Here is a 15,068-nt window from a genome sequence, read left to right on the forward strand (position 1 = left end):
TGAAGAATATATATAAAAACATAAGTATAAATATCAAACATATAAGTATAGAATACAAATAACTTAAAGTTCAAAGAATGTTTCTACGTATATGAAATTAATGTTGAGTAATTCTTGACTGAGCAATGTGAAATATTTCTGCAATAGACATTACTGGTATTAATTTAATACCAGTTATTTAACTATAACTTTCCTTCACAAAATAATTTTGTCTTGGCATACTGGAACAGTAAAGTTAGGTGAATGTCCCAGATCAAATTTAAGGGATTCCAGATCTTAAATCACGTGACTGTGAAGGGAAAATTTCTTCTCCTAACTCAGATCCAATAATCAAACACTATTCATTTTATCCATAAAAATGTATTCAATCCTAACCTGTGAAGCTGCTATAACATAATATAAAACCATTTGCTTTTCTGAGCCTAAACTGATAGTCTGAAACATAATCCTAAATTATCTGGAGAGAGTTTATCTACTAAGAAATTTTCCCAAACAGGTGATTTCTCACTTAGCTTTCACCTAATCCATATATGAGATGAACACCGGGCTTCTAAGAGTGAAATGAATGCAAATTTATAACCTGTTTTGAAGGAACTCTTTTTCTCCATTAAGATTTAGAACTCCCTTTGGTGCTCTAGTCATGTACAATCTTGCAAAAAGACGCTGACTTGGGCATATTGCCCATGCTCTTCATGGGTAGCAGTTGTAAAAAAAAAAAAAAAAAATGTTAGCAAGGGCCTATATTGCCCATTAACAAAAATTAAAATTTGGTAGGCATCACAAATTACACTGCTTTCCATTCCAAAAAAAAAGAAAAATAGCCCGTTAGTATTTTTACTTCCCCTGCCCTTAATTTTAGCCCTCTCTATTCAACACATAAGGCAAAATGTATTTCATTTACTATGCCACTCTTTTGGGGGATCTCATATTTCCCAAATGTTAATAACCTGATATAGACTAGTCCTTAAATGGTATAGTAGTCAAATATTATAAACACATTAAAGTAGAATTCACCATAAAGCTCATTATGAACAGAAATAATGTGAATCTACTAATGTCACCCCCTGCGTCAATAGTAATTTTAAATGAATTCAAGGGGGTTGTAGGCAACCAAATTTTGCAAAGTCATCTACATAAAGTAGTCCTACATAATTAACTTCAAGTAAAGAGTTATTGTGAGGCTTCTATAAAGTTAAGTGACTGAACTCCATCCTGGGTGACAAAAGGAGACCTTGTCTCTGAAAAAGAAAAAATACATGCCTTTAAGTTAGGTGACAGGAAAAAGGAAATGCAAAACTTTATTTATATATTTTTTATTTATTTATTTATATTTATTTATTTTTTAAATTTTATTTATTTTCTTTATTTTATTTTTTTTTTGAGATGGAGTCTTGCTCTGTCTCCCAGGCTGGAGTGCAGTGGTGTGATCTCAGCTCACTGCAACCTCTGCCTCCTGGGTTCCAGTGATTCTCCTGTCTCAGCCTCCCAAGTAGCTGGGTTTACAGGCGCATGCCACCACACCCAACTAATTTTTGTATTTTTAGTAGAGACGGGGTATTTTTAGCAGAGACTGGGTTTCGCCATGTTGGCTGGTCTCGAACTCCTGACCTCAGGTAATCCGCTGACTTCGTCTCCCAAAGTGCTGGGATTACAGGCATGAGCCACCACTCCTGGCCCTGGAAATGCAAAACTTTAACCTGCATATAGTGCCTTTTATTTCCACAAAGGAAATAAATGACAAAGCTTCACTGACCTAGCATACATCAAGAACTTTAACTCTTTCTGTCACTTCGTACTTCAGAGTGCCACCAAGTCATCTCACATTAACCGTTTAACACAAGTGTTAGGGAAAGAGCTCATGTCCTGTACAGTAATGAATTTCCACTCACAAAAAGACGCACAAACATGCACACAGCCATAAATATGGCCTCCATGTCTTGGTTGAAACTCAAAGCCATAATTCAGGAACTTTTTTCAAAGCTTACGGTGGAATGTATGTTGTTCTATTTGTAAAACTTTTTTGTATCCCCTGGACACAAATATAGCAATGTTGTTTAAAGCAGATTGTCAGGAATTCAAAAAGGAAACAAACCACAGAGCATGAGGGAAATCTGACACACTTTTGAAAAGAAAATAGACAAACAATCCCATGCTTATTATAGGGAACTAAAAATACAGCCCACATCGCTATTATCGTCTCCCTTAGGTATAGTAACAGAAAAGCACCATCCAACTCTGAACTCATCGCAGGCATCAGCTAACCCCAGCATACCCGAAAATGTGGTGCTATAATTTAGTCTCTTGTTTACTGCATTTGAAAAAATTCTTTCAAACTGAAGAATTTTATTTCCTTTCTTTCGTCATATGTTTTATCTTCTCAATTCTTAGTAAAAACATAAAACACTGAAATTAGTGTTATTTTATTTAACAGCAATGAGAACCAATATTTTATTATATGCAGAACAGAAAGTGAACTACCCAGAAACCTTCTACTCTGAGTTCCTTCAGAGGAATGTTCCTCTCCAAAATATAATTTTAAGATTTCTGTAATAATATTGTAACTAAAATGTTCTTCATTCTCTATCTATACTACGTCATTGGACTCTTGTCCACAGGCTTCCTTATCTTCTTTACAAACCAGTGACTTTCTATTCTGTCAAACTGAGTTAATCAAGGAATACAAATGAGATGAGAACCTTTTTGCTGCCATCCTTTTACAGCATATCTATGCTTCAAAACCATCCCTCCTGAGATTGATAAAAGCATTTACTTGTGGCAATCAATATAGAATAGTCTTTTATTTTTGGTATACATGCCTATCATGTCCTCTCATGTATAAGGCCCTGGAGTGTAGTGCTTGCAAGATCAGAAAGCATAAGGCAGCATACTCGTGCCTGTTCATAAAATCAACTCAAGCTGCAATCACTTCATTTATTTTTTTCTTTTAACTGTACCAGGGAGATGGACAGTCTTCATGTGACATAAAGAATGGAGACTTCAAAGACAGGATATTTGGCTATCTTCCAATAAAAAAATGACTTAAAAATTGTTTAAATTATCTGGATAATTACCCCAAATGTTTTCATCTGAAATGCAGAATAATTGAAGGTGGGTCTACATGAGACACACATTTCCCAAACCATTGTACTGCAAGGCACAATATAAGTCTTTCTTGTGTCATTCAAGCAGGGGAATTTCCAAATCTAGTTGGAAATTCCTTTGAAGATAAAAGGATGACATCATTTACCAGTCATACTATCACACTAGCTTCTCAAATAAACTGGAACTAAATCACAAGAATGAGCTTTTAGAGACCAAAACTTTCGCGAGAATAAGGAAAGCATATTTGGGCAGACTTTTCCTCTCAATTTATGTGAAATGTGTAAAATACAAATAAAGGCCTAATTAAATCCCTCAAAATATCCACTGATAGAAATAAAGAGTGGACAAAATGGGAAAATTTAATGCATAAATTTAGTCAATCACATTCAAAATTTTCTGAACAAAACTGAAGTCTCTCAGTGTACACATACACACAAATCTACACACACACACACACACACACATTTTTGCCAGGAAAACAATGATTTCTCTTACAAGTGTATATAAATTACTCCTGACATACAAATGTTTAAAATTCTTCAAATTTTTCATGAATTTGTACAGCTCCTAAGGATCTTTTTATAGACTACTTCTGATGCAAATGAAATTAGCACCTTGTCTATCTCTATGCCGTTGTTTGACAGACACATAAAACGTGAATAAGCATGAAAAACTAAAAATATCATAAAATCTCTGAGTAAATCCTATCAGTATCCATCCAAGTACACTGTATTAAGTTTGCACAAAGAAATATATTGGCTGGGCGCAGTGGCCCACACCTGTAATCCCAGCACTTTGTGAGTTCAAGGAGGGCAGATCATGAGGTCAGGAGTTTGAGACCAGCCTGGCCAACACGGTGAAACCCCATCTGTACTAAAAATACAAAAATTCGCTGGGCGTGGTGGCAGGTGCCTGTAATCCCAGCCACTTGGGAGGCTGAGGCAGGAGAATTGTTTGAACCCATGAGGTGGAGGGTGCAGTGAGTGAGCCGAGATCGCACCACTGCCCTCTAGCCTGGGCAACAGGCGAGACTCCATCTCAAAAAAAAGAAAAAGAAAAAAAAAAGAAATATATTGAAACCATTTTGAGAATATTTAAGGGTTACTACAAAAATTATATAATAATAGAATTTGAAGGTAATTTTTATTTTAGAAATGAAGTCACTAAAGGTCACGAGGTCTCCTCCTAACTCCTGGGTCTGCATACTTACACAATAGCCTACTGTTAAAGTGCTGGTAATTTTACAGACAGGCATCACCCAAAAAGAGATCTCTAGTTTAATTATAACCTGAAGCAAATTTTCCATCACTATGGAAAACAAGATGATTATGCTTCAATCTAAGATGAGTGAATATTAAGGATAATGAATAAATGAGTGTTTTTCCCAGAGAGACCTACATTTGGGACCATATAAATGCTAAATAACAAGGTAAGTAAAAGAGAAGTTTAAAAAGCAAATCAGGCAATCAAAATCCATTGGCTCTCAAACAGTATTGAATAATGTACTGTTATGCCATATTGTAAATTAGAATTCCCCAATATATGGTGTGATGCTTACAGGAAAAAATATAAGTACCAAGAGACAAGTTATGGCTTAAAATTATCATTTGCTTTACTAATCATGTACAAAAATCAACTTCACAAATAATGCTATTAACGCTCAGTTGAGCAAAATCAATAATTAAATATAACTACAAATCAGAATTTTCGTAAAAAATGACAGTATCATGACAAGCTGGTAATTTATGAGTATACAGAAATGACTACCCCAATATGAAATGCGCCTGTGATTAAGATTTCATCCCCCCATAAAAGAAAATTATAGAGATTTCTGTACTGTAAACTACCCTTTCTAAATTATAGCTGTACTATAACTAGATTCCACAAATTTGATGTATTAGGGTGAGACATTTGCAATTATTTTTTATTTTTATTATTTATTTTTATATATTTATATATTTCTTAGACAGACTCACACTCTGTCACTCAGGCTAGAGTGCAGCTGGCACAATCTGGGCTCACTGCAGCCACCGCCTCCCAGGTTCGAGCGATTCTCGTGCCTCAGCCTCCCGAGTAGCTGGGACTAGAGATGTGCCCCACCACACCTGGCTAATTTTTGTATTTTTACTAGAGACTGGGTTTCACTATGTTGACCAGGCTGCTCTCAAACTCCTGGCCTTAGGTGATCCACCCCACTCAGCCTCCCAAAGGGCTGGGATTACAGGCATGAGCCACCACATCTGGCTGGAATTATTGTTTAAAGAAAACTATCCCCATGTAGCACAAGCCTCAATTCTAAAAAACAAGAGAAGAAAAAAGATAAAATATCCAAGATTCTCTCAAATCTGCCCAAAGCATATCTTGAGACTCAGGAGAGAGAATTGTGCTATTTAAGTTACTACTGGTTTCTCTGAGAGAACTTTATTACAAGGCCTATATTGTCATCTAAAGGACTTAGTTTTGTGAGAAACTAAGATTCAGAGAGCAATGTGATTACTCTCACATAGCAAAACTAGGCCTAGAAAACGGTTTTTATTTTATTCCTTCCACAATACTCAACTGCCTTATAATTTCGTCTGAGTGAAACTTTATTATCAAAGGAAGAGAAACACCCAACAATAATAACCAAAAAGGCAGTGCACCTATACAGTTGGAGGAAACACCTTTCTGAAAAGATACCCAGGTGTGTGGTGCTGTTTTAAAAATAAACATTTGAGAGAAAGTAGAACTTAGTGATTAAGACTGAGCTTTAGAGGCAAAATGAAGGAATTTGAATTCACATCTGAATTTAGATGAAGTGCTCTAATAGAGGCAATTTACTTCCTACTGGTTAGTTTGCCTTAATTTAATGACTAAAGTAACTCTCTAGTTTGTTTACTACTGTGTAGATAAAAAGATAAAATAGAAATAATGGCAGGTAACTAATTTCATAGTCTTTAAAAGCCCCATAATGACTAAAATTCACTGATCCTAATTTGTTAATCGCATGGGACTAGAGTATTGAATATAAATTTGTAATCAATTAAAAAACACAAAGGTTAAAATCAGATAAGTGAGTTTACACACATTCAATTGTTAGACACCTTTGGAAAAAATCTTTGATGTTCACAGAATAGTATCACGTAAGTTTGGAATGTGAAAGAATCTTACAACTCATGCAACCACATTTCTAAATTATAGAGATCAATAATCTGAGGTACAAGAAAGTGAGGTATCCGGTCCCCAGTTACAAAGTCATCCAGTAAACCTGGCCCATGTTTCTTACTGCAAAACAAATTTTCTTTCTTTATATCAATTTCTCATTAACATCAGTTTTTAAGGATAGCATTCATTAAGCTATTCTAAATAATTACCATTATCCATTTCCTGAGAGTTGTCATATAAATTCAAATAATTCGTTTTGAAAAACTGGAAAAGAAATATTTCCCAAGGAAAACAGAACAGTCTTTTATAAGGATGCATTTAGTATAATTCAATAATACCTTTGGGATATGGAACCTTCAATTAGAACTAAAGAAAGATCAAGTCTTACAACAAGAGAATACGAAGTCAGATAATGGGAGAATAGAATTTAAGTTCTTTATACAAATGAACTTAGCCAGCAATTTGCTATAGAAGAAAAGGAAAAACTGAGTTTTAATGTACCCATGGCAATTTTTTTCTTCACCAATTTTTCAACTTAGGTATCAAAATGTTTCTTTTCCTCACACTCTGTAGTCTTTATAACACACATAATAAAGTGCAAAGAAGAAGGTACGCTTTGTTCTTAAGCTTTAGCATTGCAAAAACTCATCTAAAAGACAGTGGATTTTAAATCTTCTTATTCACATGTCCTCACTATACCCCAGCTGATTTTGTATAAGTATCACAAAAGACCATAGAACATTCATGTTGCTCCTTTTGGAGGAACAGAATTAAGCATTCTCTCCTTTGTGCATCCACAGAGCATTGCACACATTTTTATTCTAAATCAAATCTATTGTGCATCATTGTCCTCAGCTATTTACTCCTTTGATAACTGAAAACTTGGTGAGAAGATATTTTATCTTATTTATTGCTAACTTTCCAGTGTCTATGAAAATGTCTGCCAAAAAAGTAGGTGTTGGATCAATATTTCATAAATGATGAAAAACAGATAAAGAAGCTAAAGAATAAAGATCTCTTTACTAAGGAAAAGTAGCTTTATCCATAAAAGCTTCTACATATAATTATAACAAGAAACAATTTGTATTTTCACATTAAAGAAATCTCAAATTGTAAGTGTCCACAGGAATTGGATATATAAGATATGAGAATTCTTACAATTGTTTGATTTTAACGGCCTAAACTAGGTTTTAATCCCACCCCACCATTTATTTGTTGTGTGATATCAGGCAGATGTGTCTCAATAACCTTACATTAAAAAATGGAGATTAAAGTACCTCACCAACCTATCTCACAAGTTCATTAATATTAAATTAATAATGAATAAGAAAAGGCTTTGAAAACTATAAAGCACTAAGAAGATCCTATTATTACTTACTTATTATCCTGCAAATAACCCATAGTAAATAGCATATTAGTGAAATATCATAATCATTTCCACAGACTTAAGAAAAAGTCAATATTATGCTAAAGAAAGGATAAATTTATACATTCTCTATTGTGTTTAGCATACTATTACTTCCTACAGACCAGGAGAAACAACATTTGAATATGCTCACCACTATAAACACTCTCATTTTCAAAAGCTTTCAGAATAAATCTAATCCAAAATGTGGTTGTTTCTAGCATCTGGCTATGTAAATGATGAAATAAGAAAACATTTTCTAATTAAACACAAATATAAATTTTAAGACACTCACCAGGATAATTTCAAAAAGTGGCATTATATTAAGACTCCCCCAGAAAGAATGCTTCATCTTTAATATTTCCAAACCTCTAGTTAACTTAAAGAAGGATATAGGTACCTCTCTGCTCTGCTGGAGAAAGCAGACCTAACCAATTAATCGACAGAAGTAATGGTTTCTCCATTCTCAGCTAAGTGATTTATGGAAACATACAGAAATGCAATTGGACTTTGTACCTAGGTTTTACCTTCATTCTGGACATAAACGGGCAATAGATTTCTATTTTCATTTTATTCGGAGGGGTATGTGCTCCCAAATGAGCATGCATATGGAATTGTAACCATCTGTTTACGTCTGTTTCCCCTCCAGAGTGAAACTTTACTAAAGAAATCAACCATATCTAAGTCATCTTTTTTCCCTCTAGCTATTAACCCAGTAATTGGAATGTAGAAAGTGCTCAATAAATGTTGACTGGATAAATTGAAGAATAAAGCACAGATATAACAGATTAACTTTTCTTTTAAAGTCTAACATTCCTTTGTAATAGCCTGAATTTTAATCTCTGGATTTTAGTAATGTATGTAACACGAATTTGATGTTAGTAAATACTTATATACATTAAAACAGATTTACTGAAATTAGAAATTAAGCAGATCGAATTGCTTAAGTAATATGTAAAAGGATGCATACAAGATTCTATTAATACAATTCATTTATCAGTTCATTCAAAACATTTCTTGAGCATATACTACATTATAATGATAATGCCCAGAAGATAGGATGCAAAGCCAGGCAGGCCTCGTGCTCTCAAGGAGGTTGGTGCCTGGTGAAGGAAAGGATCAAGGAAATGCTTGACAGAAACAAGTGCTGGAGCCATGGGACCACTGTGAAGGGGCAGCTAAGTACATCTGGAGGGAAGGGTTATATGAAAGTCTTGTATGAAAGACTTCCCAGAGGGGAGATTCTTGAACTGAGGTTTGAAAAGACAGTAAAACATAATTTAAAACAAAGAAAGAAGTATTCCAGGCAGACTGATGCAACCATAGCTTTATCAATAGGGAGAAGGTTGCCTGCAGGAAAATGGCAGATGGTGACGTAAACATAGAAGGATCCCCACATATCAAATTTGCAACTTGGTGTTGGAAATGATTATATTTCAAAGACACTGGTATAGATTTAAAAGAAAAATATCTAGGTCTTGGTGTTACTGATTGCATTAATCCGTTCTCATGCTGCTAATAGAGACAAATCAAAGACTGAGTAATTTACAAAGAAAAAGAGGTTTAATGGACTCACAGCTCCACATGGCTGGGAAGGCCTCACAATCATGGCAGATGGCAAAAGGCACATCTTACATTTAGGCAGGCAAGAGAGAATGAGACTCAAGCAAAAGGCGTTTCCCCTATAAAAACATCAGATCTTATTTCACTACCATGAGCATGGGTGATTTAATTATCTCCCACCAGGTCCCTCCCACAACACATGGGAATTATCGGAGCTATAATTCAAGATGAGATTTGGGCGGGGACACAGCCAAACCATATCAGTGATGTAATAAAATTGTTTTTTCATTGTTAGTAATGGAAGGTAAGTTATTCTCAGGGAAAAATAAAACAGCCAAATGTTCATCTTGTGAACTTTAGCTAAGAATGATAACACACAGGTACATCTACAGCAAGTTAAACTTAATCTTCTCTGAAGACTGCAAAACTCAAGTCACTTTATGCAAAGGAGACTATGGAGAGAAGTATGAATGAAAATGGGAAACAGCTAATACCACTACATCTAGCTTACTTAACATTTTATAATTTTTGTCTCTAAATCCTGTCTCCTGGGAGCCTGTTGAATCGCAGTCTAACTCATTTGGTTGTAAGTGAACAGTATTATTTATTTATTGGCTTTTTATTTTGCCTAACAGGCAAAAAAAAAAGCCATCAACAAAGATTTACAAGTTGTTTTCCTTTTTTCCCTATAACTAAATTTCAAAGCTAATGAAAATATAACAAATAAAATTACAAGGTATAAACAAGTAAAGATTTGAAATAACAGAAAACTTCTGGAAGCATATTCATTAAAATAAAAAATGTTTAACTTTTTAAAGATTAAATTTCTCAGCCTGCCCAATGCCTAGGCCAAGAATTATCAAGAACATATCCTTTGCCCAATTGTTCATGGGGTTGTTTTTTTCTTGTAAATTTGTTTGAGTTCATTGTAGATTCTGGATATTAGCCCTCTATCAGATGAGTAGATTGCAAAAATTTTCTCCCATTCTGTAGTTTGCCTGTTCACTCTGATGGTAGTTTCTTTTGCTGTGCAGAAGCTCTTTAGTTTAATTAGATCCCATTTGTCAATTTTGGCTTTTTTTGCCATTGCTTTTGGTGTTTTAGACATGGATATGAACAGACACTTCTCAAAAGAAGACATTTATGCAGCCAAAAGACACAGGAAAAAATGCTCATCATCACTGGCCATCAGAGAAATACAAATCAAAACCACAATGAGATGCCATCTCACAACAGAATGGCAATCATTAAAAAGTCAGGAAACAACAGGTGCTGGAGAGGATGTGGAGAAATAGGAACACTTTTACACTGTTGGTGGGACTGTGAACTAGTTCAACCATTATGGAAGTCAGTGTGGCGATTCCTCAGGGATCTAGAACTAGAAATACCATTTGACCCAGCCATCCCATTACTGGCTATATACCCAAAGGACTGTAAAACATGCTGATATAAAGACACATGCACACGTATGTTGATTGTGGCACTATTCACAATAGCAAAGACTTGGAACCAACCCAAATGTCCAACAATGATAGACTGGATTAAGAAAATGTGGCACATATACACCATGGAATACTATGCAGCCATAAAAAATGATGAGTTCATGTCCTTTATAGGGACATGGATGAAGCTGGAAACCATCATTCTCAGCAAACTATCACAAGGACAAAAAAAAAAAACAAATACCGCATGTTCTCACACATAGATGGGAATTGAACAATGAGAACACATGGACACAGGAAGGGGAACATCACACACCAGGGCCTGTTGTGGGGTGGGGGCAGCGGGGAGGGATAGTATTAGGAGATATACCTAATGTTAAATGACGAGTTAATGGGTGCAGCACACCAACATGGCACATATGTACATATGTAACAAACCTTCACGTTGTGCACATGTACCCTAAAACTTAAAGTATAATTAAAAAAAAGAACTATCAAGGGCAGGCATGAAAAAGATAAAGTCTCCAAACATACTGAAGTACTTAAACTCTAAGAATATAATTTATACATGAAATAATTATAATTAGTTAATGGATATTAATTATGGTATTTTTCATTTGTACTAATTATTGTTCTCTTTTCTTTCATATTTCATTTTATTACATTTAGCATCATCCTGCTATTCCTGCAAATACTGAACAAGCATGGGATTTGAATATTATACTTCTAAATAAATGAATTACTCAATCTCCTATGACCATCTATACATACTCCACCTTCAAAAAGTACATCAATATTATATCATTAAGGAAATAGTAACCTTCTCTTCTCCAATATGCATGACATTTTTGGACAATGCAATTGTGGCACTAGCACTTATTTCAGTGAAGAAAAACTTTGTGGTTCTATGGCATTCATCATCTGACAAATGCAAGCATCTTCCTTATCAATCAGCTCCTATTGAACTTAATAGCACTGACTGTGGAATCCTTAAGGGCCCATTACATTTCTGAAGAAGAAAGCTAAGATGAAGGACATGCCACTCCAAATTCATGTGCTACTTGGCCTAGCTATCACTACACTAGTACAAGCTGTAGATAAAAAAGTGGATTGTCCACAGTTATGTACGTGTGAAATCAGGCCTTGGTTTACACCCACATCCATTTATATGGAAGCATCTACAGTGGATTGTAATGATTTAGGTCTTTTAACTTTCCCAGCCAGATTGCCTGCTAACACACAGATTCTGCTCCTACAGACTAACAATATTGCAAAAATTGAATACTCCACAGACTTTCCAGTAAACCTTACTGGCCTGGATTTATCTCAAAACAATTTATCTTCAGTCACCAATATTAATGTAAAAAAGATGCCTCAGCTCCTTTCTGTGTACCTAGAGGAAAACAAACTTACTGAACTGCCTGAAAAATGTCTGTCCAAACTGAGCAACTTACAAGAACTCTATATTAATCACAACTTGCTTTCTACAATTTCACCTGGAGCCTTTATTGGCCTACATAATCTTCTTCGACTTCATCTCAACTCAAATAGATTGCAGATGATCAACAGTAAGTGGTTTGATGCTCTTCCAAATCTAGAGATTCTGATGATTGGGGAAAATCCAATTATCAGAATCAAAGACATGAACTTTAAGCCTCTTATCAATCTTCGCAGCCTCGTTATAGCTGGTATAAACCTCACAGAAATACCAGATAATGCCTTGGTTGGACTTGAAAACTTAGAAAGCATCTCTTTTTATGACAACAGGCTTATTAAAGTACCCCATGCTGCTCTTCAAAAAGTTGTAAATCTCAAATTTTTGGATCTAAATAAAAATCCTATTAATAGAATACGAAGGGGTGATTTTAGCAATATGCTACACTTAAAAGAGTTGGGGATAAATAATATGCCTGAGCTGATTTCCATTGATAGTCTTGCTGTGGATAACCTGCCAGATTTAAGAAAAATAGAAGCTACTAACAACCCTAGATTGTCTTACATTCACCCCAATGCATTTTTCAGACTCCCCAAGCTGGAATCACTCATGCTGAACAGCAATGCTCTCAGTGCCCTGTACCATGGTACCATTGAGTCTCTGCCAAACCTCAAGGAAATCAGCATACACAGTAACCCCATCAGGTGTGACTGTGTCATCCGTTGGATTAATATGAACAAAACCAACATTCGATTTATGGAGCCAGATTCACTGTTTTGCGTGGACCCACCTGAATTCCAAGGTCAGAATGTTCGGCAAGTGCATTTCAGGGACATGATGGAAATTTGTCTCCCTCTCATAGCTCCTGAGAGCTTTCCTTCTAATCTAAATGTAGAAGCTGGGAGCTATGTTTCCTTTCACTGTAGAGCTACTGCAGAACCACAGCCTGAAATCTACTGGATAACACCTTCTGGTCAAAAACTCTTGCCTAATACCCTGACAGACAAGTTCTACGTCCATTCTGAAGGAACACTAGATATAAATGGCGTAACTCCCAAAGAAGGGGGTTTATATACTTGTATAGCAACTAACCTAGTTGGCGCTGACTTGAAGTCTGTTATGATCAAAGTGGATGGATCTTTTCCACAGGATAACAATGGCTCTTTGAATATTAAAATAAGAGATATTCAGGCCAATTCAGTTTTGGTGTCCTGGAAAGCAAGTTCTAAAATTCTCAAATCTAGTGTTAAATGGACAGCCTTTGTCAAGACTGAAAATTCTCATGCTGCGCAAAGTGCTCGAATACCATCTGATATCAAGGTATATAATCTTACCCATCTGAATCCATCAACTGAGTATAAAATTTGTATTGATATTCCCACCATTTATCAGAAAAACAGAAAAAAATGTGTAAATGTCACCACGAAAGGTTTGGACCCTGATCAAAAAGAGTATGAAAAGAGTAATACCACAACACTTATGGCCTGTCTTGGAGGCCTTCTGGGGATTATTGGTGTGATATGTCTTATCAGCTGCCTCTCTCCAGAAATGAACTGTGATGGTGGACACAGCTATGTGAGGAATTACTTACAGAAACCAACCTTTGCATTAGGTGAGCTTTATCCTCCTCTGATAAATCTCTGGGAAGCAGGAAAAGAAAAAAGTACATCACTGAAAGTAAAAGCAACTGTTATAGGTTTACCAACAAATATGTCCTAAAAACCACCAACTAAACCTACTCCAAAAATGAACAAAAAAAAGCGAAAGACTGCAGTTGTGCTAAAAACAAAACAAAACAAACAAAAAAAAAAGTAAAGAAAGATTACTTTCGAGGGAGAAGTTTAAGCTTCACCAATGCTGCTCCTGACCAATGGAAATATGTACAACTTCAGCATTTTAAGTAACTGGCTTCAAGGGGTACTGTGGCAACCAAATAAAATAACTCCATTTTCTAAAACTTTCACGTAACTTTTATGTCTGGACTACAGTTAAAGTGGACAAAAACATTTCTGTATTTTTTTTAAGTATATAAGACTAGTTGAACTGAGCAATACCTCCTCCTGTGTTGTATTACACATATTAGCCACGAGTTTTTGCAGTGACCAGATAAACTTGAATTGACACGTGGTGTAATAAAACGGACAAATTCTGTAGAGTAGACACAGTGAGTATGTGGACCTCTTTTATAAGAAAAAATACATTTTGGATTAAAATCAATTGCTTTTGTCTTGTTTTGTTTCTAAATAAAGAATAATTTCTGGGAAATATCATCTGATCAGATATCATTTAAATGACAAAGTTTTTAAAAGGTGTTTTTCTATAATGAAATTTGGAATGCTAAGACACTTTTCTTGGGTGATGGGACTACCTACATTTTTATAAAGCCTCAAATATGGATTTCAGAAAGCATTTAATCAATATTAAATAGCAATCATAATTTGTATTTAACCCTTTAACTATTGACAGAAACTCTAGGAAATTATGTATTCACTTAAGGATTTTTTTTTAACAAGTAGCTTTTGGAGTAGATTAAATTATTAGGTTGAGATAATATAAATTCAGTATCTGAGCAACATAAAGTCTTATTTTAATAATTAGCAGTAGCTTAGTTTTAGGCCGCTTGCTTTTTTTTTTTTTTTTTTTTCCTGAGATGGAGTCTCCCTCTGTTGCTCAGGCAGGAGTGTAGTGGCAAAATCTCGGCTCACTGCAGCCTCCGCTTCCTGGGTTCAAGCAATTCTCCTGCCTCAGCCTCCCGAGTAGCTGGGATTACAGGCATGTGACTACATTTCCGGCTAATTTTTGTATTTTTAGTAGAGAAAAAGTTTTGCCATATTGGCCAGGCTGGTCTCGAACTCCTGGCCTCATGTGATCTGCCCACCTCGGTGTCCCAAAGTATTGGGATTACAGGCTTGAGCCACCACGCCAGGTCTAGGCTGCTTGCTTTGCAGAAACTATTGCCAAATTTCATTATGACTTA

The 15,068-nt window shown here is 35.3% G+C and overlaps 2 protein-coding genes across 10 annotated transcripts in view; one reads left to right on the forward strand and one right to left on the reverse strand.

Moving 5' to 3' along the window:
* Positions 1–14,308, forward strand: part of LRRN3 (leucine rich repeat neuronal 3) — a 48,050-nt gene extending 33,742 nt beyond the window's left edge. For all 3 annotated transcript variants that reach the window (XM_054495030.1, XM_054495031.2, XM_063667727.1), the window contains one exon: positions 11,326–14,308. In XM_054495030.1, coding sequence (XP_054351005.1) covers positions 11,684–13,810 — 2,127 coding nt within the window. In that variant the 5' untranslated portion in view covers positions 11,326–11,683 and the 3' untranslated portion in view covers positions 13,811–14,308. The remainder of the gene's footprint in view (positions 1–11,325) is intronic.
* IMMP2L (inner mitochondrial membrane peptidase subunit 2) overlaps positions 1–15,068 on the reverse strand; it is a 945,432-nt gene that overhangs the window by 448,019 nt on the left and 482,345 nt on the right. The gene's annotated exons all lie outside the window — the stretch shown is intronic.

This window comes from Pongo pygmaeus, chromosome 6 (assembly GCF_028885625.2).
Source record: "Pongo pygmaeus isolate AG05252 chromosome 6, NHGRI_mPonPyg2-v2.0_pri, whole genome shotgun sequence".
Lineage (NCBI taxonomy): Eukaryota > Metazoa > Chordata > Mammalia > Primates > Hominidae > Pongo > Pongo pygmaeus.